Here is a 26,803-nt window from a genome sequence, read left to right as displayed (position 1 = left end):
CTTCTGTTCTGAAACATCTGCTTGGCCTGCCACCTTCTGGTGCTCCTCTGGCTGCCTCGGGCCTCTGTTTTGCTGTTTCTTGTCACTGCTTTGCCATTGCTGTTTCCACTTAGCCGAGCATACATCAGCATGAGAAGATTTCCACTCTTTGGGGAGACAGCTTCATCAAGCGTGGGGCAGAGCGTGGGTCTGTGCCCTGCAGTCCACACCTCTTTGTTTTAAAAACCCAACTCCGGGTTTGACTGCAGGCGTTTTGAATGGGATTCATCTCAGACACCTTAATCTGTCCCTTACAAAGACACTTGTGTTTGGGCTAATTTTGCTTGATTCTCTCTAGAATCAAAGGAGAAGTAAATATTTTTAGAGCGTGATTCATCTAATTTTGGTAGTGATTCTCACTCAGAGTAGGTCAGGCAAGCTTCACCAACTGTATGTCTCATGAGCTGGGATTCCCAAAGTGACTATCCGAGATGTGAGCAGCTTTGTTGTGCATGCCGAAATTTAGATGAGAAATGAATCAGGAGGGTATTAGAGAGTATTGTATGTGAAGAAGCGTTTCTCCTAACAGTGAGAGAAGAGTAGGGAAGAGAATGAAGACCTTTGCCTAGATGGACCCTTTGTTGGATCCAATACAGCCACCTGTGTGTTCTGGAGGAAATTCAACTTTTGTGCCTAAAATGGCATTTGCAGTTGGTATTTAGTAAAATGGTTGCAGTACTTTAAGTCAAAAGGTCAAAGCCTAAGCCGTGATTTGCAGTGTGAGTATAATCCTGGGTGTCACACAAGCCTTCCACTTCTTTTTTCTTCCTGTTGTTTTATACCCTGATTTAGGCTTCCATTTTACTGCCACAGCTGTATCTCTGTTTGGCATTATTTGTGTATCTGCACGATGGAGCAAGATAGACAACAGTCTCTTAAGTAAAAATACAGTTATTATATTAATTCTCTCTATAATACTTTTTAAAATAAATGGCCCGTAGTACATCAACTTGATGACAATGAGTGCATCCTCGGCACATTTGCGGACGACACCGAGCTGAGCGGAGCAGTTTGGGCATCTCACTGCAAGACACCAAGACTCTGGAGCGTGTTCAAAAAAGGGCAGAGAAGCTGGTGAGGGTTCAGGAGCACAGGCCTTATGAAGAGTGGCTGAAGGAGCTGGGAATGTTCAGCCTGGAGAAGAGGAGGCTCAGGGGAGACCTTATTGCTCTCTATAGCTGCCTGAAGGGAGGCTGTAGTGAGCTGGAGTCCAGCCTCTTCTCTTGTGTAACAGTGAAAGGACTAGAGGGAATGGCTTCAAGCTGCACAAGGGGAGGCTCAGGCTTAACGTTTGGAAATACTACTCTGACAGTGTGGTCAGGCAGTGGAATGGGCTGCCCAGGGAGGTGGTGGGGGCACCAAGACTGGAGGTGTTCAAGGAACGTTTGGATGTTATGTTGAGGGACGTGGTTTAGTGAGCACTGTTGGTGATGGGTGGATGGTTGGACTGGGTGATCTTGTGGGTCTTTTCTAACTTTGGTGATTCTGTGATTCTACAAAGTTTTTCACACAGAGGGTGGTGATGCACTGGAACAGGTTGCCCAAGGAGGTCGCGGATGCCCCATCCCTGGAGGCAATCAAGGCCAGGCTGGATGTGGCTCTGGGCAGCCTGGTCTCATGGTTGGCATCCCTGCATGTAGCAGGGGATCAAAACTAGATGATCATTGAGGCCTTTTCTACCCAGGCCATTCTATGATTCTGTGATTCTTTGATTGTGTGATTCTATTAAAGGAAGTGAAAAAAAAGCCAGGGAAAAAAAAAAAAAACAAAACCAAAAACCAAAAAACAAACAAACAAAAAAAAACTATGGAAATTAAGCAAAGATTAGTCAAGTAGCTTCCTTCCTCTTCTTTTAAAACCATAAGAATAAGAAACCAAACAGAAAACAAATCCGAGTCCTGTTCACAGAATCACAGAATGACTGAAGTTAGAAGATACACCTAGAGGTCATCTAGTCCAACCCCCTGCTTAAGAAGGGCTAAAAGGTTGGTATTAATTTCATGGGAGCAATGAAATATGTGTACAAAGGAAGGGCAACTGGTGTTGTCTGCTACACTCCTGCACGACTTCTGACACGCTCCCACACCTACTGATGCGTGCTCAGGGAAGTGCTGAGATCCAGCTCAGTGTGCTGTAGCTCAGCAGAGGACCCCTTGCAGTCACTGCAGTCATGCTGGGTGTGAACACCATCCAAGAGCTGGGTGTGGAGGCCAGCAAGGTGGCTCAGAACGCGCTCGGCCAGGCTGGGTGTAGTGCAGCCACAGTTGTGCAAAATAAGCCTAACATGGCAATCAAGCTGAATAGATATGCCAAGAGCCAGTGTTAATTGTAAGCCTGTGCTTGGATCTTCACTGACCAGTCCTCCTGGAAGTGCTGTGTGAGAATATCTGCCCTGCTCCTTATGCAGGGCATATAGAATTTGTCCTTCTTTATCCTCAGTGCTCTAACAGTGTACCTGGAGGATTCACCTCCCAGTTTAGAGAGTAGACACAACAGAGCTATTTTGGGTTAATTTTTTTTTATTATTATTATTTGATGTTGTTTTCTGATTTTTGTTGTTGATATTCCACATCTTTTTCTTGTGATTTGTTGGTCTCAATTCCAATTGTATTGTGTTGTGTTTTCTGACATTCTGAGATTGTAGTTAGAAAATTAATGTTCCTCATCAGATCTTTGCCACTGCTCTGTATTTTTTGTAGACCCATCTTCAATTCCCCTACGCTTTTCCTGGGGTCCATGAGTCCCTTCCCTCTTTAGTCACGGGGCCGCGCTGGACTGGCCCGTAAACCATTACCACTTTTTTTCTTAATTTCCTGAGTTTTTTTTGGTCTTTTTCCCAGGCCTGCTGCCTCCTGTCACGGACACAGGTGTAGAGATAGCTCCGTGACAAGTCCATTGGGATGGCTGCTGGGGACAGGAGCCGTTCCGTGGCTGTGGTACGTGGCCGCTCCTGCAGTATCTTCAGGGCTGGTTCCTGAAGTGGCGTCGTGCCTGAGGTGGCTGCCGCTGTCTGGGGCTGCGGCTGTGGCTTCCTCCAGCCCGTCCTTGGGAATTGGAAGCCCGACGATCCCATGGGGAACGGCTTCGTTCCTGAGCCTGCCCTCGCTGCTGGAGTCTTCTGGGTACAGGCAGACGGGAATCCCTGGAGGCCCTCGGTGTCTGCTGTGTGGCAGAGCTCTGGGTGCTGCTCCCAGCACCTGGGGCTGGACCAAGTCTGCTGCCACGGCGACCTCGGGGCTGGATCGATGAATTTGACACCAGACCTTGTAGGCAGGACTGGCTTTGTCTCTGGCTTGTGCCCTGCTGTCTGTGGCATCTCATGTTTCCAGCCCTTGGGGAACTGCTGGATGCCCACTGGCTGCCAGAGGTGCTCGTACTGCTCTCAGCACCTGAGGCTGGAGCCCGTCTGCTGCTCCCAGCACCTGAGTTGAGAGGATTGCACCTGTTGCCAGGAGGTCTTCTGAGCAGTCTTGGGAAATTTGAGGCACGATGCTCTAGCGGTGAGCGGCTTCTTGTCCGGTCTCTGTGCTGCTGCCTGGACTGCCGTCTGCGCTCAGCCGCTGGGGAGTTTCTGGAGTGCCTCACTACCCGCTGGCTGGTGGATCTCTGGGTGCTGCTCTCTGCACCTGGAGCAGGAGTATGGCTGCTCCCTTGGTGTCCTTGGTGCTGCTCGCATTTAGCAAAGCGTCTTTTCCACAGTCCTGCCCTGGGCTGGCTGCACAGGATGCTGCTCTTAGGCAGCTGCGGACTGTGAGATGACTGCAGTGCTGCCTGGCTGGTGGATGCAGAATTGTCACTGTCAGGTGCTGGGGAGCTATGAGATGGCCCCTCTGCCTCCTGGCTGGCAGTGCTGGGACCTGCAAGACTGTGCGTCTTGTGTTGCACGGCACAGCTCGCCTTGTTTGCACATGTTGGTACACTGCAGAGAAGAGAGGGAAAGTGATGAGTCCTCAGTGCCCCAGGCACAGGGCAGATCTCGGGCATCCCTGCTTTTCCACCACAAGCCCATTCCCAGCTTCTACATGAATCTGAGGCCAAAGCTCGTGGGACAACTAAGTGTCTGCTGGGCCTACTGGGGGAAATAATCTGGGCAGGCACAGAACTCATGCCTCAGTGTCTAGTGCTGGGCAGAAGGCACCAACCTGATTGGAATTTGGATCCCGAGGCGGTGCATTTCCGAGCGGAACTGCACCCTGTCTCCACAAATGGGACATCGGAAACGCAGAATGCCAGCGTTCACGGCCTGTCCCTGCAGCAGAAACACAAAGAGCCAGAGTGTGAGCGGGGCCTGGTGCCGCTGAGCACCTTCTGTGAGTGCAGAGCAAGGGGAGGGCTCCTACCTGAATGCAGCTCCGGTGGAACCAGGCCTTTGTGCACACCGGGCACACCATGGTGTGAAAGGACTTCTGGTCCCCCACGGGCTCCAGGCAGACAACGCAGTTTGTTACTGCCTCTGGAACTGCCTCCACTATCTGCTGAGGGCGGTGCTCACAGCAGAAGGATCTGGGGAAAGACGGAGAGGATGGGTAAGCTGAGAAGTGCTGAGAGGAACACAAAGGAGGTGGCTGCGTGCTTGGCTCTGGGAAGCCACCCTGCACGTTCCTCCCTTGCTTGGCTGCTGCTGACAGCCCTTACCTGTAGTTCCCGAAGAACTGTATAACACATTCCCCATCCATGGCACAGGGCAGATGAAAGCTGCGTTCACAGCCTGCCTCTGCGCAGTAGATGGAGGCCCCCTTCTGTCCACAAATGAAGCAGTGCTGGAAAGAGAAACAGCGGCACCCATTAGCACCAGGCTCAGGGCCTCTGAGGCCAACGCGGTGCGTCTGGGCATGGCGCACAATGCAGGCACTTCTGGGTCATGCTCTGCAGACCCGTCTAGCAGACCAGTTTAATCTGCTGGAGCAGAACTTTGTCCTGGTCCTAGGTGGAGAGCCTGCCATTGCTTCCTCAGGGTCCAGGCTTAGCATGTGCTGGCAGAAGCATCCCCATTTTTTCAGATCCTCACCTTCTGCTCTGCCTCCTCGATTGCGTTTCTGATGTCATCGAGGGGGAACTTCAGAACTGCCCTCTGATTGGCAGTCAGCTCATAAAGGCTGTCAGCAAAAAACTGTAGGAGAGAAAAGAGCAGGATTTCATCAGAACAGGAAGTAAAAGCGGGGGCATCGCAGGCTGGAAGATGGAAGGAGCTCCGAGGGAACTCACCAAGCAAAACTTGTGGACACGTAGCCCGCTCTCGCCCAGTAGGGGCCCGCAGATGTCCGGGTGAACATCTGCTCGGCGGCACAGCATGCAAGCTGGAGAGGAGAGAGCAAACAGAAGCAGCAGTGAGTGCCAAGTGACCCTGAGGACTATTGCCAGGGGCCTGCACCATGTCAACCTTTCTTAGGAGCAGAGGGGCCATGCCCAGCACTGTATGGGGAGTCCCTGCCTGCCCCTGCCGGGAACTGCTTACAGAGATACTTTGCTCTCACCTTCCTCCTCCAAGTTGGAGGACTTCTGCTTCCTTTTCGACATGGTATACGCCAACCGGGAGCGCTTGGAGTCCCTGCACAGTCAGCGCTGGGCTTTCTCCTGCACACTCTCCTCTGCCGACTCTGAGGGAAAAGGAGGACGAGAGTGAGTTAGCAGCTCAGGCCCCGCAGGCCCGGGGACCCCTCCGCATTGAGCAGCCTCGGGCAGCCCCTCACTCCCTGTCCTCTCTCCTCACCTCACCAAGTCACACTGAGCCACGGCCTGAGCCTGGCAGGCCTAACCTGCTCTCGGTCCCATAGGTCACAATGGCTGCTCCGTGACACCCTTTGTGATGCAGTCACTACCACACAGAGGGGTGGGGCCGTGGGCCCTCAACGCCCAAGCAAGATGGCAGCTGTTTTGGGCAGTGCAGTGAGGTGCCTGCTGCTGGCCATGGGCTGGGGAGGAAGGTTTCAGAGCTGTCCTTGGCCAGGACTGCAGCCCTGCAGCCTCACTCGGGCACCACTGCTCTTCCACCGCGAGCCTGTTTCCAGCTCCTCCATGAAGCTGAGGCCAACGCTCACAGGTCAATCAAGGGCTAGGCCTGCTGTGGGCAGGCACCGCACTTGTGTCCTCCTGTCTAGACTGCTGGCCAGAAGGACACCAATCTGATTTAAGGGATTCTGTAGGTATTTTAGGCCAGAAGAGGTAGGCCAAGGCGTGTGTACCCCTTCTGCTCAAGGAGAAGGGAGAAATGACAAGAGGCGTGGAGAAGGCTGAGGTGCTCCACAAGTTCTTTGCTTCAGTCTTCACTGGCAGTCAGACTTCCCACGTCTCTCATGTCCCCGAATCTGTAGGCAGAGTTGGAGGATCAGAATGCCTCCCACAGTGAACAGAGAGCAAGTTGAATTGCACCTGAGGAGGCTGGATGTGTACAAAGACCCTATTACCCAGGGCAGCAATTCCACTCTGGCTCACAGTCTCTGTTGGTAAATAGCACGGGGCCTGGATGTGAAGACTCCTGGCATCTCTGCCTCGGTTGGTTTGTCATGATTGCATTTAAAGTTCGGAGCTGTTGTTTGTGGCTTATCTTGAAAACCTGCAATAAACATTTATCATTTTAGATGAACTTGGTGGTCTCTGGAGTTGCTTTGATTCTAAGAATGGTAATAAAGCAATCTTGTAATATTTCATTTTCCAAAATTAAGTGTCTTCTATACTTTAAGCATAAAAGGTCTTCAATTCTCTTTTCCCATATACAATTAATTCCTCAAGACGTACCGTGGTAAGTTGCACCCTGCCAACATTTTGCTTTAGAGTGTGATTTTGTGAAAGAAATTTCATTCTGAATGGCAAACAAGGTCAAGGGCCTGATTCTGAGTCATTAACTCTGAAATGCTTTCAGCTGGAATCAGCAGAATAGATATCATAGCTGGTTAAATCACCCATTGTGGTTTAGAACTGTTTTTTCTTAATATCCAGCTATGGATCTGGTTGTACACTTAGATAATATTGTTTCCTATCATCTTTCAAGAGATTAATTCAGGTATTTTTATTATGACATGTCACACTGATCATGGTGGCATCTTCTGCTTAACAGAGCAAGGATTAGAGGAGCCACCCATGAAGTGTGTCATTCCTGGCAGTCTTCAGCCGTATGTCCAGAAGGACAACATCCTTATCTACTAGCCTGATTTCTTACTGGGAATAAATAAATAAATAAATCAGCTTATTTCCTGATGGGAAAGCCCATCATTACACTGTCATCAGGAACCCAAATGTCAGAAACTTGGAAAAATATGTGAAACAAGGCATTAGTGTGTACTGAAGGAAACCCCATGTCTCTTTCTTACATTTGTCTCTCTTATCTGCCCAGAGAATCTATCTACAATCACTTTCCAAGTTGGAAGCCTTCCATTCCTCCTGTGAGTCAATGTCCATACATAGTTTCCTCATCCCCTGATTCCTACAGTCACAACTGTTGAGTGCCCATATTCAAAAAAAGCTACCGTAGAGCTTATAGCCTCTGCTACTTACAGGGGGTTGTTTTGAGCTCTTTACTTGAAACTGACCTAAATCCCTCCTTCCTGATACGGTGTTTTAGACACTGAAAGCTGTGAGCCCCTGTGCCAACACAGACCACGGACTTCCACCACTATTATGATTTTATTTATAAAGACTAAATTTGTACTCACAATGAGAATGGTGAACAAGTGAAGGCACTGATATTTCTCCTTTTTTACTGTGTAATAATTGAAGGGACTAATGCATTGGAACTCCATAGGACTTCAAAAAATGGATTTCCAGCACATGGAAAATACTTTTTTACCGTGATGGTTGTTGAATGTTGGAGGAAGTCACCCAGAGTGGCAGCTGAATCTACAGCCGTGGAGACATTCAAATACAGCAGGGCCTTTTTAATTCTGTAATATCACTCAGCTGATTTTAAGGGAAATTGAAACACTAGCAAGCAAAGGAAGTGCCGTTGTTATTGCTCAGAACAAAGCAGCTGAACCTTCCCTTAATTCCTAATCTATAAATAAAATCACCACAGTGCAATTTTAGTACTTATTTGAAGAGTTTAATTTGGAAAAGCTATTGGCTAATTTTGTTATGCCATAGGTTTATCTTTTTTCTTGTTTTTTCCATTGTCCCATTAGTTTTCAGTCATCTTTCCAATCTGGAAGCAGGGAAGAAATGCAATTATATGAAGGAATTCTATGGATTTGTTTCAGAATTTGAAAAGAGCTGTCCCATTCTCCTGTTTAATTCCCAGCAAACACATTCAGTTCACTATAATGACAGGAAGAGTTCGTACGTATTTCCCTATGAATTAGAGACTCATTGCATGAAATTGACTTTACAAAGGAAAATGGTGTTATTGCATGCTGTTGGTCTGTAGTTCTGCAACCACTTTTGCAACAAATGATTGCACTGGAATGAGCTTGGTGGTTTTTTGATCAAAGTCTTTTTGTATACAGTGCACTGACAGGTTTTTCTCCAGCAAGGGGGGCAATGAATTCCTGGAAAAGTAAAGTTCTTGTAAGTGAAATGTAGTAATGGATTCCAGCTCTGTTGTAATTTCTATTAAAACATAAGTTATAATAAAAAATTTAAAAAGAAAACACAGTAAGAAAGTGATCTTCAGAGAACTTTAGAACCTATATAACTACCCCAAATTATATACGTGTGATTATCAATCTTAAATACAGGAAGCTGAGCAAGCATGGCAGGACAGCGTGGGAAAACATGGAGCTCCTGACTGAGCTCAAATATAAGAAGGACCCAGAAGCTGGAAGCAGTAACAGGCTAAGGGAGAGAACACAGTGAAATTGCCTGCACATAGAGTTTGCAAAGCTGAAGATGAAACTAGCAAGTGATGTGAAAGTTGACAGGAAAAGGATTTACAAACGCCCTGACACCTTTTTTGCCTCAGTTTTCACTGACTCTTGTCCTTTGGCATCCCTGGTTTCCCAAGTCTATGAGCAGAGCCTATGGGTCTGAAGCAGTAGAAGAGTAAAGGACCACTTAACCCTGTTCAGACATACACAAAAAGTCAGTCAGCTTGGATACAGTTGTCAACAAACACAAGCTGAAACAAAGGAAATATAATCACATGTTAGGAAAAAAAAAATCACCATGAAAATGGTCAAATGCTGGAAAATATTGCCTGGAGAATTTGTTTTATATTTGGAAGTGTTCAGGGCACACCTATGAACAACCTGATCTAATTAGATATGCTGGTAGCAGGGAGGTAGACTAGGTAAGCTTCAGTCATCTATGATTCTTCGATTCTATGAACTGTGTCTCATCTGTTTACCTCATTTAGCTAAAACTGCTGTCTCTAAGCTCTTTACATGCATCAAGACAAAATGCAACTACAGCAGCTAGAGCAGATGAGAGAACATAAGGTCTGTAGTGAAGCTTTCTAGAAAATATACACTAAAGCATCAAAACTTGTAGAATGCCATGCATGCATACACACAGTTATGCTAAGGGGTGTAAGCTTCCTCTCTTATGTTTATAAAGACTGAACAGAGTCTAGTTCTCTAGATACACCCAACAGCATCATCTCACCACAGCTACTAGAACCTATTAAAGATTCCTGTTGAAGAAAATGGCTGACAAAACCTGCTGGGACTGGTATTTCTGGATGACCTGTACAAAACAGGATTGCAGTTTTCTCAGAAGATTGGGGTGATCACCCACCGGCTTTGGCTGAGAAGAATGAGAGCCCATCCATATTAGGCCAGCTGTGAGCTTCATTTATACACTTTCACTTCAGTAGAAAAACTAACCAGCTTTACACCAGCCAGCCACTGGAGAGAGTTCCCACATGAAGCTGAGGTTACAGAACTGAGCACTTACATGTTAAACTATATTTAGTAGGGACTGGCAACTTCCATTAAAAGAATAGTGGTCTTGGACACTCAAAACAAGCAGCAGTGTCAAGGATCATGCTGCCAACATTTGAAGAATGTCCAATGTAAGAGATTTCAAGTAAGAGTTCCTGCGACAGTTGTGTAAATTATTGCATATCAATTGTGTATTACAATAGAGATCCTTAAGTAACTCGGAAAACTTTATTTTTGCATCCAACCAGCTGAATAGTTGAGCTCTGCATCTGACTTTCTGATGTACAGCTTGGAGTACAGTACATAAACACACTATATCCTGTAGCAAAGCAAAACTACCTTATATATAGATGTTAAATGTATTTTATTTTTTTTTACCATAAATAGATTCTGTAACAGGCACCAATAAAATAAATGAAACACAGCTGATTATAAAGTTTGAAATCAGGACCACAGTTTACAGTAAAAAAATACAAAACCCGCAAGAGAGAGAGAAACAAGTATTCTAAGTACTTGAGAGGATTTTTTACTGTCCACGTAAAGCCTTTCCAAGTGGAAAGTAAAATGCCTTTGGTTGTACTGTTTCGTTATTTCCAGATGTTTAACACACTGTACTGCCACGTTGGTAGTATTCAGGCTATGGAAACCGTGTTGTCATTTGTTTGTATTTCTGTAGCATCACAAACTGGGTCAAATCATTTGAGCTCACCAAACTCTGATTTACAAATTGAAGACGTTCTTGGAAAAAAGAAAACAAAAGAAATGCCATTTCTCATCAGAGATTACTCATCCTTTAAGCACAGTTTTTCATAGTCTGGAGTATCACTTCTGCAGTAGATACTAAGTGTAGTTTAACTAAGCTCCTTTTTATTTGGAACACGCTGTCTGTTTCCTGCACCACACATATTCATTTCTATTTAGTTGAAACAAGTCTGTTTGGGCAGTAATGACTCATTACTAGTCCTAAATAAAAGCTAATGAAAATCTAATGAATGGGGTTGGGAACCATCAGCTGCAAATACTGAACACAGCCCTCTGGAATCATTTGAGTGTCTTCTTAAATTCTTCATGCCTATCTAAAGCAATTATTTGTTTTTACTGTTTTATTCTGAGAAGAAACAATGAACTTTAGAAGAATTGGTTCATTGTACCAATTTTGATGGAGACGGAGATAATTTTATTCAAAGTAGCTTGTATCATAGAATCATAAAATTGTAGAATCATAGAATTACAAGATTAGAAAGGTCCTACAAGATCATCCAGTCCAAACGCCCTCCCATCACTGTAGCTACAGAAAACCACTAAGCCATATCTTGTAGCTCCTCATCCAGACACTTCTTGAACACTGCCAGGGACAACAACTCCGCCACCTCCCTGGGCAGCCATTCCAGTGCCAGACCACTCTCTGAGAGAAAAAGTTCCTTCTTCTGTCTAATCTAAACCTCTTCTGCTATAACTTGCGGCCATTTCCTCAGGTCCTGTTTGTTGCCTGGCAGAAGACGCCAAGCTTCTCTTCATCACAACCTCCCCTCAGGAAGTTTTAGAGTGCAATGAGGTCTCCCTGAGCCTCCTCTTCTCCAGGCTAAACAATCCCAGCTCCCTGAGCTGATCCTCATAAGACTTGTGCTTATGAACTTATGAAGAAAGGTTGAGGGAGTTGGTCTTGTTTAGCTCAGAGAAGGCTTTGGGGAGACCTCATTGCTTTCTTTCAGTATTTGAGGGAGATTAGAAATAGGAAGGAGACCAACTTTTTATGCAGTGATAGGACAGGGGGGAATGGCTTTAAACTAAAAGAGGATAAATTAGGTTTGTTGATAGGCAGAAATGGTTTACTCAGAGGGCAATGAGGCCCTTGCACAGCTGCCCAGAGAAGTTGTGGGTGCACCTTCCCTGGAGGTTGGATGGGGCCCTGAGCAGCCTTGTGCATGGCAACCAGCCCATGGCAGGAGGTTGGGACTAGACGGTCTTTAAGATCCCTTTCAGCCTTTTATTCTATGATTCTATAATTCTCTTCCCCATCCCACCGAGGGAGTGTGGCAGTTCTGTGGGCCCAAATGCCTACCAGAGTTAACTTAAAATAACTGCAAAGGGAAGGAAGTCTAAGCCACAGTGAGCACGGTGTCTATTTGTGATGTTGCTAGTACAGCAGTATTTAACGGCTAAGCTAGTTAAGCTAGTCTTTAACTCATCTCCCTTAACATTGTAACAGAATGCAAATCCTATCAGAAGCTTCATTTCCTCCTAATTTATGTCTTTGGAAAGTTCTAAATCATGGCAGTTCAAACTTAAATGTGATCCATTAAAACAAACAGAAAGTCAGGCAAAAACACCAGGAGGCCTGCAAGGATTAACAAGTAGCTTCTGACCAGACTGTAATGCAAAAAGTAAGCATAGGGAGAGTGGAAACAAGGACAGATAGCCTGGTAAGAATACTGAAACATTGTTCAAGCATCCAAAGATAAAGTTAGGAAAGCTAAAGCACAAATGGAATGGAATATGGACACTGATGTCAAGGACAAGAAAGACTTAAGTACAGCAATTGTCCTAATGCTTATACATATTGTAAGACAGTAAAAATGAATAACACAGGGTTTTTAACTGATTCAGTACCACATATTGCTACAGACCTGATCCACTGAGATAGAAGAAGCAAGTATGAGAAATACCACGCTCAGTTGCTACAGAATAGATGGCAGGTTCCACAGACCCTGCAGTACTGACAATATTTACGTGATTTTTATATTACTCCACTTTTATTGACAGTAATTCAAACACTTAACATTGTATAGTTTAAAATGATACAACTCCAATCTTTTGTTCAAGAACAACAGGAAGAATAAAAATGATAATTTCATGTCCATACACCCAAGAATCAAAACTCCAAAGATACGAGAAGTTATTCATTTTCTTTGAAAAAGAAGAATTCATTTTTTAGTGAACTGCAGAAATGACAAATCTTAACCTGAGCATGAAATACATCGACAATGAAAATGAAATAGAAAATAGACCACACAGCTCTTGCATATTGCAATCTACCTCACGTGGCTAAAAATCAGTTCCTGAGGGTATACAATACTCAGGGTCCGTGCAGTACTCTCAGAGCACCATTGTCACCATTGTTTATACAAGTAAGACATGACATGTTTTACAAGCAAGGACCTTACACGTGTGCCGACAGAAGTTAATATTATCTTGCCTGATAAGGAATACAGTAAAAAAATAAAATAAAATTAAAAAAAAAAAAAAAAAAAGCTGGTTCTGGGAAATTAACATGAAGAAAATGTATTTTTATGAAATCTAATTACTAAAATGACTGATATATAATTTCTTTTTTTTTTAAGAAAATTTCCTGCGATTTCTTGGCAATTTAGATGTGCAGAGAGCATAGAAGAAACACATTCAAAAGTCGGCACTTCTCTTTTTATAACTTTTCCACTGGATCTGTGAGTACATACAAGGCAGCTAAATAAAAGCTCGCAAACACTGCGCTTCTTTGCTTTTCTGTAAATCCTCTCCTTAGGGCCTTCTTACTCCAGTGGGGCCACTAAACATGCTGATACTTCATAACAAAAATGAGTAACCGTACTATGGAAATGTTTAATAAAGTTTTAAGACTGAACTGTTTAAATGAAAATGAAAGATGTTAATGTTGCTTTGATACATTATCCCATGTAACAGCAAGAATAGATACATTTCTATTTCCATAGGTCAATGGAAATATGGATCATAGTTCCTCCGAATCTTCATTGAGACTGATTTAATTTTTACTGGCTTATTGTTCACTGTCCATGTATCCCAGCGAATCCCAGTTGCAAGAAATCTACCTGTGTAACGATGAATGCCATTAAGATTTGCAAGGCCACACTGGTTGAACCACCATCCCGTGTTATCGCTGAAGTTACTGCAGCTCTTTACAGGCTGTTCTTTAAAAGTGCACATTGGCCTACATCCATCATTGTCGACATCAAATGTGCTGAAAGGCATTGAATTCTGATTATCTTCTTTCCTGTATCCTCTGAATGCATCACCTAATTACAGGAGATGGAACAGAATGATGATAAAGGAGCTACTTGTGAGAAATAGAACATTTTTTCAAATACTTTGTAACTCACAAACATTTCCTCTGAAATTATTAATGAAATGGATTTATTCAAAAGCAGTTCAAGGCAGCACTGCACTGGTGTGTGCTGGAGACATAGGAAGATAAGGTATAAAATACTCAGAAGTATGGAAGCAATGATGGGACATCTTTACCCTCTTGTTGCTTTAGTGCTTTTAGTGTTGCTGACTATGAAGGTAAAGATTTCTGTCCTCAAAGACACTTACCGCAAGTACTAATCTTTTAATTACATTAAAAAAAGAGAGTGAGTAGGTATCATTAAACACATTAAGAAAGGGAGCTCTTACCTGCATTTCCTGAATAACGTCCCAAATGAATTTTAAAAGAACACGCTTCATCCTCTATCCAAAATGCATCATACGATGCATAAGCATGCTTGTCGTTTTCTGATTCCAAATCCACATAAAGACTGAAAGTGGTTGCTTTTTGGTTTACTATGTAAAAAATCTTCCTTAATCCAATCCAGAATTCCCCTAAAGCAAAGACACAGTGTGCATTCAATAAACACCTAGAAACAGAAAGTATAAGGCTTTCTAGTTTTCCTGCTTTCCTTGCTGACCTACATGTAGTAACAGTATCTGATAGACATATATTCCTTTGGAAGACTGACAGAAGTACAGAGTTGTCTCTTTACTTTACCAGGAAGACCAATGGAAAGAACTCACAGGTGTGCACCATCTTTTTTCTTCATGAAATTTTCAGAGCATTTTACACACAACCACTTTCAAGTGTCTGTCTCTAACACACCTTGTAAGGCCACAAAAACTAGATGTGCCGAATATCCACTGAACTAACCAGAATTCAGTGGTGCTCCTACAGACGATACTGAGAGATGACAAAGGTCAGTGTTATGTGAGATGGAACAAAATACAACAAACCTCAAATCTAATTGTAGAGATTTGCTTCCTCACACTTTTCCCATGAAATGTTGCCCTGTATGACCTGCAGTTGTTTGTAAATTTGAAAAGTTTGAGTTATATTTCTATTCCAGATGAACAACTGAAAAAGCAGCTGCTGCTTTTAGACCTGATGGATTAAAGTTGTCAGTAAAAAAAAAAAAAACGTAACTCTGCTGTTGTGTTGGTGTTACCTACTGAAACATTTCCAGTGTCTTTCTGGCCACTCCCGGTGCTGAAATATTACTGACTGTTCTTTGCTTCAGGGAAATATTTTGCAAGCATGATTAAAACCAACCCAGTCTTTCTTAGATCTCGACAAACACACAAATAACAGTAACAAACAAACCAAAAAAAAGCCACAGAGAAATGCAACTGATGCATAATTTCAGGAGTAAAATATTGCATCACTTTAAACTCTTCTTGTGAGAAGAAGATGGGCAGCGGTGAAGGACTCCAGTAGGGCAATGGTCACTGTTGAGAAGGTTAGACAATAGTTTTGGGAAGCAACAAATTATCTGAGTATGAAACAAAATACTTTCTAAGAAGCAAGAACTTCACATCCTACCAAAACTGCAATACAAGGTAGTGGGAATGTAGCTTTCAAAAATACAGCAGGAAGGTTGGGTCCAAAGCGGGCTTAAGAGTATTTAAAACTCGTACCAGAAAGATCACCAAATCCATCCAGATATTCAGACCATGTTCTCTGGAATGTAATGATTCCATCAGTTCTTTTCTGAAGCACAGTCCATCCACCTCCTCGAAAATCCATGTCACATAATACCTAAAATAGACGTAGGTACAATTAAGCAATCCCAATGCATCTGTAATATATAGCTTTTCAAATGACATAAAAGTGGATTGTTTATGCTCTTGCCAAACAACGTACCTTTCCATCCAGCATTTTAAGAAATAGCTTGGAGAAAATTAAGCAAACAAACTGCATTATTTTTTTCCATGTTCTGTGGAGGCTGTTTGATTTGGAGACCACCTTAACCAGTATAAACTGTTGTGTGCAAATGCCTCTTCACATTGAAAATAAATGATGTCCTCTACTAAATTTTACTTTGTATTAATATTAGCATGAAGTGGAAGCAACATAGGATAGCATGCATTAATCCTGCAAGAAACACAGATGGGGGGCACTAATAGTGAATATATGTTTATTTCAGCAAAGCAAAGAGTCAAAACTTCTTCTGTATTCTCTTCCACCATCATACCTTCTTCAGAAATAGTTTGTGATACCTGAGAAATGCACAGCATTTAATACAGGTGAGGGAATGGAAGAAGTGCTAGTGGTAACATAGTATACAATGATTCATGCTGGAGCAGTGGAAAACTTCACATAAAAGGGGGCCTCAGTCCGGGGAAGTCTCAATATGATCAGTTAGCAATCTGCAACTGAGCAGTCCCACTGAATGCACAGGATCAGCTCTCAGATTCTTTGATTTATGAGATCACTAAGATTTGTGCCCATTAGTACGTCAAACAATAACATTTCAGCTGCTCTCTGCTCTCCCATAGAGTATAATATTGCACGGCATGTTTTCTCCTCAGCCCATTTAATGTAAGACACATAACTGACCACCCTAAGTTCAGCATTAAATTGTCCTTGTCTGCCTTGTAATCCCCCTCATAGAGAGAAATGTGCATTCACATGTGACTCTGGAAAAGTAAGATCTAAATCACCCTCTGCAGAAGTTACCTGCACTGTCTGTAGAAAAAGGGCCCTCAGACCCTTGGCTGCATTCTTGGGATATCAGTTAAGTGTCTGACATTAAATGGAATGCATCCAGGTCACTCTGGGTATTTTTCAAGTGTTTCTGCAGTGCCAGTGCTTGGCCAGCTGTAATAAAAATCAGAAATTCTCAGCATCCTGATGTAGAAAGGTGTGCACTGCACATTTAGACATTACCATCACCCAAGCAGCAGCCTGAGTTTTACATGCTGCTCCTCCATTGGATGTACAACTCTGGTACCTTTGTCAAAATCAAAGTTTTTTTCTTTGGAGGAATACCCCAACCTCATACTAAGAACTTCTGTGACATAACATCTTCTTTATGAAGCACAGGAAGCAGCAGTGCAGAGCTTTGGCATGATCTAATTAATGCAGCTGGGGCAATTTTTGATCCTCATTAATTGAGGGAGCGATTCTTGCAACTCAAACTCTGAAGGAATAATAGTAAGAGTCATGTGCATGCAAGTGCATCTGGAAAATGATGGGCTTTTCTCCTCAGATAGTCACGCTTTTATTTCAGTCACCCAAGAAGAGTGGAACTGTAATAAAATGAAATACCCATGACTCCAAAATGGGTATTTAGATTGCAAATATCTAAAATGCATTAAAAGTAACCCTGCTGACTCAGACACCGCCTTGAAATGATGACATGCTTTGCTACTGACTAGCCAGAAATACAAAGAGGAGCCCACTCAGTCACAACATCAAGCTCTGAGCCAGTGGAGTGGTGATAATACTCAGAAGAATAAGATTTGGATCTACATGAGAGGTCATCAGCATGTTACTTACATATGGCACCAAACGTACACCAACTATGTAGGAATATGAAATAGGTACACAAAAACAGACACTGCTGTATTTCCTCATTTTTATATGCTGTAAATGATGCAGTTGTTTCCTTTCTTAAAGCCCTGCAACCCACTTTACTACTTGCTCTGTGTCTCAAATTGTGCAAGGTACCAGGGGCACGACAGTGCTAAATGAGCATGTGGGGGCTTCTCCTGAGTACTTTTCCCTTAGTGTGTACAGGAACTGAATTCCAAACAGCCACTCCGTTTCCCCAACCCACTGATCTAAATATATAACAATGTATCAGAAAGTGAGCACTGCTTTTAATTGCCTCACATATGAAAGCTGACACAAAAGCCCATTTGGGAACCTGAAGCTCATGCTGAAACTGGATGTGCTCAGAGGTCCTGGAATCCAGTTTTGAGTCAGTTCAAATGAACTCTCCAAAATCTATGCTCACTTTTGAAAATGTGAAGGTTCAAACATGAAGACACGGGATCATGAGAGGTATTAAAAATAGTTTTCTTCATCTATCTGATATCTTTATGCAAACCATTCCAGGGACATTTTGTTATAGTTCCAGAGACATTTTAGGGGCAGCTGATTCCTTCACTGTTGAAAAGGTCCTCCTTTGAATGAGTTCTTCTTATGGCTCTGTTTTCTGTTTTTAATTCTCATACTACGATTTTCTGCCTTTTTGTAATTTCGTTTTATTTTGCCAGTCTTCAGGCTTTTCCAAACACTTGGCTATCAGCCTCTTGCATGCATTTCAATTTATTTCAGTGTCTCAATTTATTTTTGTTCATCCATCATTTCTGTGGTAATTTTTTTACACTTCAACACATGGAAAAAATTGCATTAAACAGTTTCCCCTAAAATAACACTCTGGAGGGAACACACATCCTTTAGATATTTTTCCCTGAGTACTTTTTGGCACTATCTTTTCAGTTCTGTGTAACATCTACCAGACAAGAAATGAGACATTCATTTTAGGAGTGCAAGGATTTCTTATTATTTATAGTTACCTTGTGGTTCAAATCCAATTATTACAGTTTTTGTTTCTCGTTCCCCTTAAGGAACCTTTCCATTCACATAACCGATTCTCAGTTCTTCTGGACACTGGCAGCAATTTCAAACGTGGACAAGTGTCAAAAATACTTCTGAAGTTAAGGGAGATTTACCGTTTTGCATTTTCTCACATAGATGAAGTCATGCCGTCTCTAGTAAAAGTAATTGGGGTGAGACATGAATATTTCCTCAATGGGATCCTCCTCAATCCAAGAGAAGTTCTGAAACAAGCGCATTTTGTGCTGCAGATGAGCTGGGAGTGAGGCAGGCGGCATTTTCCTCATGCTATACCTATGAGTTCTCTGTGAAAAGTTCTATCTGTCTCTGCCTTTCTTTTACCTGGAAAGAATGTGATGATGAGTTACAGACTCTTTTTTTTCCTCGAACTTACTGCATTGCACAGAGTGAACAACAGGATTTTCTACCAGGACTCTGCAGAACCAGAATCTATTTTTACTTTTGAGATCCCAGCGTACTTCTGAAGCCTTTTCATAACTATACTGAGCTCTTTTTTTTATAGCATTTTATAAGGTTCCAATTGGCCAGAGATAAAGGGATTCACTCTTCCTTTGTTATACATAAAGGAGGACTTATAAAAGTAGCCATTACATTTTGCTATTTACTTGCTGGCTAAAACTCTACATTTTTTTCCTCCAAAAAGTAATAACCCCAGCATGTACTGCAAAATAAAAGTTTCTCAGCGCCATATCCATCTTCACCCTTATCAGTCCGTGACATATCTATCTGTTTTCTTCTTGAGGAAGTTCTTATGGACAGACAGCAATGGAAATAAGCATAGAAAAAAAGGTTTTCCTAATTTTTGCATGGATCTGGTGGCAGGAAATATGACTGCTGTACTTCACAAGATCCATCTACAGGTTCTGAAGTAACTGGCAGATGAAGATGCCAAGCTGCTATACATCATATTAGAAAGGTCACAGTGGTGAAGTCCCCCCTGAAAGGAAAAGGGGAAATATAACCCCCATTAACAAGAAAGGAAAGAAAGAACATCCAGGGAACTACAGGCCAATCAGTATCACTGTGTTCCTGGCAAGATCATGGAGCAGATCCTCCTGAAGATCCTACTGAGGCACATGGAAAATAAAGATGAGGTGACTTGTGTTAACGAACGCAACTTCCCTAAGGGCAAGTCATGCCTGACAAACTTGGTGTCCTTTTATGATGGAGTTACAGCATCAGTGGAGAAAGGAAAAGCAACTGACACATGGCCTACCTGGACTTGTGCAAGGTGTCTGACACTGTCCTACATGACATCCTGGCTGCCAAATTGGAGAAGAATAGATTTGGACTCACTGGATAAGGAAGTGGCTGGACGGTCGCACTCAGAGAGCTGTGGTCAGCAGCTCAGTGTCCAAATGGAGATCAAGACAAGAGGTGTTCCTCAGGGATCAGTGCTGGGACTGGTGTTACTTAACATCTTTGTAGGCAACATGGACAGTGGGATCGAGTGTACCCTCAGCAAGTTTGCAGATGACACCGAGCTGAATGGTGCAGTTGGCACTCTAGAGAGAACAGATGATATCCAGAAAGATCTGGACAGGCTTTAGAAGTGGGCCTATGCCAACCTCATGAAGTTCAACAATGCCAAGTGCAAGGTCCCTCACTTGGTCAGGGCAGTCCAAGCACAGATACATGTTGGGCAGAGAAGGGCTTGAGAACAGCCCTGAGGAGAAGGATTTGGGGGTGTCAGCTGATGAAAGACTCAACGTGATCCAGTAATGTACACTCACAACACAGAAGGCCAAATGTATCCTGGGTTGCATCAAGAGAAGCGTGATCAGCAGGCGAAAGGGGGTGATTCTGCCCCTCTGCTCTGCTCTCATGAGACCCCACCTGGAGTACTATGTCCAGTTCTGGAGCCCTCAACACAATAAGGACATGGAGCTCCAATGGAGCAGGTCCAAGGAAGGGCCACAAAGATGATCAGAGGGCTGGAGCACCTCTCCTACAAGGACGGTCTGAGAGCTCTGGAGGGACCTCATAACAGTCTTCCAGGACCTGAAGGGGATCTACAGGAAAGCTGAGGAGGGACATTTTAAAAGAGCATGTAGAGACAGGATGAGGGGAAATGCATTTAAACTAGAAGAGGGTGGATTTAGACTAGCTATTAGCAGGAAATTCTTTACTGTGAGGGTGGTGAGAAACTGGAACAGGTTGCTCATAGAAGTTGTGGATGTCCCCTCCCTGGAAGCATTCAAGGACAGGCTGGATGGTGTTTTGAGCAACCTGGTCTAGAGGGAGGTATCCCTGCTTATAGTGCAGGGGTTGGAATTAGGTGATCTTAAAGGTCCCTTCCAACCCAAACCATTCTATGACTCTATGATAATTAGTTTCATTCTTTCTTCTTTTTTTTTCTTTTTTTTTAATCCTAACTGCCCATGTCCCACAGACAGAATAAGAAGGTTTAGATGCTCTCTGCCCTACAGCTGAGTAGTAACAGCTCTCAGACAAAAGCTAAGCACTTCTTCCTCAAATAGATGTACATCTGCACCCACATTTACATTTACAAAGTTACCAGCAGCATCACCCCCCAACAGAAGGCAACCCTTTTCACTTCCCCAGCAGAATAATTTAGAAACCAAATAGGTCAGTCTTTTGTCTTTTCATTTTCCATCTCTCATACAGAAGAGAACAGCAGTTCTCAGTGACCAAAAGCAGAGCTGGAGAGTTTCTTCAGTTTTCCTCTTTGGTACATTTTTCACTACAAATGAAAACGAATTATGAGATTTTATATCAGAGTCTAAATTTCAGTGTAGAAACTGATCTTTTTCCTTCAAAACTGTAGCAAAGGCAGGCACATTTGGATGATTTAATACACTTCTTATTCATCAGTTGGCAAACTATCATGGAAGATGTGTTATTAAATATATTCTAAGTGGATATTCTCAAGCAAATTTTAGCTATAATGAGAGATAAATTTGTTACCTCAAAAGCATAATTTGATCCTTCTGGGTGGATAATGTACAGACCACTTGGAGTTTTTGAAACTGAACCAACGGTATCTTTAATATCAGTGCAATCCAACCCTGGAGAATAAAGTATTTGATGAAGCTTATTAACAAAACATATTTTGAAAAAAAAGAGCACAAATACAGCTTAAGAGGAGAAATACAAATTCTGCTGGGAACTCGTGAATGATCTGAAATAGAATCTCTTGTTGTGCGAATTTAAAATATGCATTTTCAGGGATTTATTTTATTTACCCTCACCTTGGGGGAACTGGAAGTAGATGACCTTTAAGGCCCTTCCAACCTAAACCATTCTATGATTCTATGGAATGATAATTCTCTGAGATCCACTGAGCTTGGAAAGAAGAATAAATTGCATTTTATTGAAAGTCATTCTGATCTCAACTGATATGATACAGAAAGTAAAGATTATATGATGGTTGCTCCAAAACTAATGCCTCCTATTTTATTCTGTTAGCACACAACATCAGAGGCGGATGTTGGTGTACGGCAGTAGAGGTTGAACCTTCCCACCAATATTCCATTACATTTTGTTGCTGTGCGACAGATGGCAGCAGAGGAGCAGCTTAACAAATACTGTCTGACATGGAAGTGCACATGAAGCAAAGGCGTGGAACTGAATTTCTCTGTGTGAAAAAAAATGGCATCCAATAACATTTATGGAAAGCAAACGGTGGATGTAAGCATAGTGAAGTGGTGTATGGTGCATTTCAGCACTGGTGACAGTAACGTGTTCCAGACAGCCATGCACAGCTTTCACACCGTGAAGAGTGTCCTGATCAGCTCATCTGCACGAGTTGGCTGATAGTGACTACACTGAAAAATAGTGTTTTGCCAGCTAAGAATTTACACTATCAAATAGTGTCACTGTGCCCTTTGTATTTGTCATAGTTTTCATAGGAAGCATTACTTTCAAAGCAGCCTACATATATGCAGTTCTTATATCATAGATTTTATTTGGTTAACATTTGTACTGAGTACAAACACACATTACCCAGGGAAATTCCTGCAAATGCTTCTATTTGTACTCATAAAAGTTTTTATATCATAGTATGTATAGATATATAAAGTTTCTTGCTTAGTGTTAAGCTAAGTGTGTGTTAGACTCAAGTTCCTAAGGCTGGTAGGACTGAGAAAGATAATATTTCCTGTAGTTGGGCTGGGAACTGTAAAGAATATGAACAGTCCAACGAGATTCTTACATAGTTCACTATTTTTTCAAATCTTATGTGTGCATACTAACACAGAATAAGTATTGTACATGTTATAATTGCTTACCTATAATTTGTTCTTTGTTAAGATACTCTCAAAGATAAAAAAAAAAGCTTAAGATTAAACGTGTAAAAATATTTACCATGGGATTGAACTGCTTTGTAAGGAAGTGGATCCAAATGCTTTCTTAAAACTTCTGCATTCAAAAGAAGAACTCTGTTCATTAGTTCATTCACCTGAAAGTTTAAATAAATATCTTAAAGCAGATTGCAGTGAAGTATTTTATATTCTAAGGATGTTTTTTTTGAGTCCTAGTAAACGTAATCTGAAGGTCATTTTTGAGATATGTTAGTGATTTGTAACTTCATTATGTGAATCTGTCAAATTTTTTACTTTCTGCATCCAAAGTCACTTTTAGGCACAACTCCAATTAATTTGAGGAAAGTCCTTCAATTTGATTAAAGCTTTTTATCTGCATTGAGTGAGCACGGTGTTTATGAACTACTGCCAGTTAATGATAATATAATGTCATGCGCACAAGTACAACAGGGTTGCATACAGCCACTTGCCCTACAGTTTACATGTGCCACTCAGCTATGCACCAGGTGGTCCCAATTGCTCCCTGGGTCTCACACTTTAGCCAGGATACAAGACATCCCTCCTGAAGTCAATACAACAGAGACTCTAATGCTACCGTGCTAATGACAAAGTAAATAATTCATTTTCCTCAGTTAGACAATAATCATAGTGCTAAATAATAATTAAAAATGTTCATGATAAAGAAAAAAGTACCTGATTAGAAAGGTAATCCAAGGAAGACTGTTGATCATCCATCATGTTTCTCACCAGTTTTTTTGTGCTTCTTGCATATTCAACAAGAGAGCTCTGCAAATTTCCTTTAAAAGAAATATGTTCATTCACCTTGTTAGCCCAAACTTACAAGTAGTCTCGATCAAATAATGACACACCTATTTATGATATCTAAGTGAATATTAAAAGTGTTTAACCTTAAAGTATCTAAGGTACCTAAAAGTGAAAGCAAAGTACAGAGACCAAAGATTAAACTCAAAGATGCTAAGAACTTCAGCCTCACAAACCATAAGATTTGATGAATTCCATCTTAACCTTCAGCTACTGGGATAACCAGTTAATGGATAACACAGAAATTTAAATACATCTGAAAAAAGGATAAAAACGCAAGGTTTCCTGCCATTCTGCATTTTGCCTATTCACTGTGCTATTTACTTGGGTTCCTTATCTTGCTCTGATGCTAAAAATATAGAAACTAAACTTGCCATGTAATCAATAATACATATTGAAAATCATATGGGAAAGACAAGAATTTTGACACATTTTTTCTGAGGCTGGATAATATCAGCTGCTGGTTAGTTTTTCCAGGTGATGAACAGAGGATACATCCTGCGTATGTGTGTACAAAAGGCAAGCTCAAATACAGGTTTCTTCCCACTTAATTTCAGACTCTTAGGTACAGTGTTTAAATAAGGAACAGACACTCAAGCCTCTCTCTCTAATGGAGAGAGCTACAGATATTCAGAGGATAACACAGACAGGTGGGGTGAGCTACTGCCTGGATTAGCCTGTTCCCAGAAGCAATTATAAAGAGAAAGTAGCATGATTAACTTCACTGTCCCAGCTGCACACAGCATCTCAAATCTGAACAGCATTCAGAGCGGGCAGCTCGGTCAAAGTCTGCCACATGTGCTCAAGAAGGTTAAAAAATAAATTAGCACAGCACAGCATAGCGTAGCAGAGGAATGCATAGCACGGCATTGCGTAGCTTGTTGTTGAGAGTATTCTGTATGAATACATACTGCACATATACTGTTTTTCCCCTCGTAAAATTTTAGCTTGAACATCACATGGCACAAGGCATTGTTCTTTTTGTTTTGAAATATCTGCAGATCTATTTTTCTCTTCTGCCTTGAGTGGTTCCTCCACAGCTCCAACATTCCTTGTGCCCTGTTGTACCAGACAATGGAGGGGGAAATAAATTGATCACAAGCATATGTTAGATTGCTCAGTCTGCCAAAATGAAACTGATTAATCCACAGTTCTTCCTTTAAAACCTGCTTTCTTAAAAGCTTTATAGCAATACTTGACAGAGCTGAGGTCAAGGCTTACTAGGCATCATCTTCTACTTAGCCATGCCTTGCAAGGGTGTCAAAAGTAGAGAGAATCATTATAGAATTATTTGAGCTGGAAGAGACCCTTAAAGGTCACCTAGTTCAACTTCCCTGCAATGAACCGGGACACCTACAGCTCCATCAGGTTGCTCAGAGCCCCAGCCAGCCTGACCTTGAGTGTCATCCACCACATCTCTGGGCGTGTAACCTCCATACATTTTTATAATACACCACAGTTTCTAATAAAATACTCTGAGTGATCTGCAGGCCAAAACTTCCAAATGCTTGCATTCAAGAAGGTCGCATTTTAAGACTTGCCACACCCAACAGACATCTCAAATGCCCACAAAGTTATTTCCCCTGGAAAGGAGAAGGCTTTGGGATGTAGCACATGTTACAAAAACCCTTTCACTCTACAAAGTCTCCAAATTCAGAACTTAAGAGTTTGTTTGTGGAAACAATTCCTGAAGTTATGAATCCAGGCACACAAGTAGCCTCAAACAGATTTACAGACAAATCCAGCATACAAAAAATATTTAAGGTGTTCTTGTTGGGGAAAGCTTAAAGAGACACTATTTGCATGGATACAACTGTCTGAAACAGTTATAATAAAAGCATTAGTAATCCTAGTTTCGTACTACTGCACCCAGAAATATTACTTCAAAATAATACTTTCATACTGAACATTTTTTCTTCCATGGTGCCATAAAATACAGGGCTGTCTCAGATCCATTGCTTAAAGAAATGCTGAAATAATCCTTGAAAAATCTCATTTAAGTCTTTGTTCATTAATTCCACAATCTCAGCAATTGCTGATGCATGCTCACATACTGCACTTTCAGATGTAAATAGGAGCTTGGAAACTTAAAGATTCTAATTAAAAAGAAAACTCAGACTTGACCAAATGAGCTACTTGCTCTCCTTTCCAGCTTCAGATTTCTCTTTCTGCTTTTGGCACTACACTGACAGAGCTCTGAACAGGTTTTTCCTGGTATCTGCTTTTTAAAATTGAAAATATAAGGATTCCATTAAACTCTTAACAGGGAGATTGAGGAAAAAAATAAGTTTCTCAATTATTGATTTGATTGCATTTTGTGTCTAGAAAGAAATAAATGCTACAGAACGAAAACAACGTGTTTCTTTGATATTGAAACAAGCACTAAATAAAGGAAGAAAAGAACAGTAACAGTTATAGAAAGATCAATTGAAATTTGTAAATAGACCACTGGAAGCCAAGTGTTGCTCTGGGCTTTATCACAGCTACTCACCAGCTGCTCAATTAAGTAACATTAAGAAAATACTTTAATCAATATTAATTCATTTTAAAGGCAAAATGAAACAGGCAATTAAATCAGACCTCGGGAATTCATGTCACAGGTTAGACTGTGCCTATAACAGCAGTTACTGTGTCTTTGCAGAGATGCAGATGACCATAAAAATACAGCCCAGCATCTGAACTCTGATAAAACATGTTAAAACAAAAAATGTTTTCCTGTTGTACTGAACTCCTACAGTTTCAATGCACTCTCTTCTCTCTCTGAAAATACCGAATTCTTCCATATTTTCATACCTTCCCTGAATAAAGCAGGCTATTTCTGTCACTTTTCAAAGAAATTATTCAGTTCCATTTATTATCTCAGCAAAGTAACTGAAAGTCTTACCTTAGATGAACAAGGCTTGACATCACTTGTAAGAGTTTCTCCCCAGCCCAACAAAAGAACACTAAGAGAAATTAATGAAGTTACCCCAAAGCGGTTCATCTTTTACTTGCAGCAATGCAAATGTTTTGACGGGATTCACATTTCTGTGGAAAGAATTGTACGCTACTAAGTGCTGAGCTAACTATTTGGGAATGTGTACAGCACAAAGAGCAGCCAACACATCCCTCCTTTGATGCCTGAGCTAAATAAAACACAGCCCTGTTGCACAGTAGATTTATCTACTCGCACTGCTTGTCACCTGCGAGCACTTCCTGCTCATTAGCGGCACGTGACACGC

At 42.0% G+C, this 26,803-nt stretch overlaps 1 protein-coding gene across 1 annotated transcript; it reads right to left on the bottom strand.

The window, feature by feature from the left end:
• Positions 1 to 13,556: 13,556 nt before the first annotated feature.
• ANGPTL5 (angiopoietin like 5) lies at positions 13,557 to 26,565 on the bottom strand. Its single transcript, XM_072326748.1, has 8 exons — positions 26,467 to 26,565; positions 24,494 to 24,641; positions 23,454 to 23,557; positions 22,804 to 22,897; positions 21,406 to 21,506; positions 15,528 to 15,648; positions 14,256 to 14,441; positions 13,557 to 13,876 (listed from the first exon to the last, which is right to left on the bottom strand). The coding sequence occupies exons 1-8, from the start codon at positions 26,563 to 26,565 to the stop codon at positions 13,557 to 13,559; spliced, it is 1,173 nt and encodes a 390-aa protein (XP_072182849.1).
• Between the last annotated feature and the right edge of the window lie 238 nt (positions 26,566 to 26,803).

This window comes from Excalfactoria chinensis, chromosome 1, assembly GCF_039878825.1.
Source record: "Excalfactoria chinensis isolate bCotChi1 chromosome 1, bCotChi1.hap2, whole genome shotgun sequence".
NCBI classification, from domain to species: domain Eukaryota; kingdom Metazoa; phylum Chordata; class Aves; order Galliformes; family Phasianidae; genus Excalfactoria; species Excalfactoria chinensis.
The sequence above is the reverse complement of the archived record's forward strand: the minus strand, read 5'-3'. Positions and strand labels throughout refer to the sequence as shown.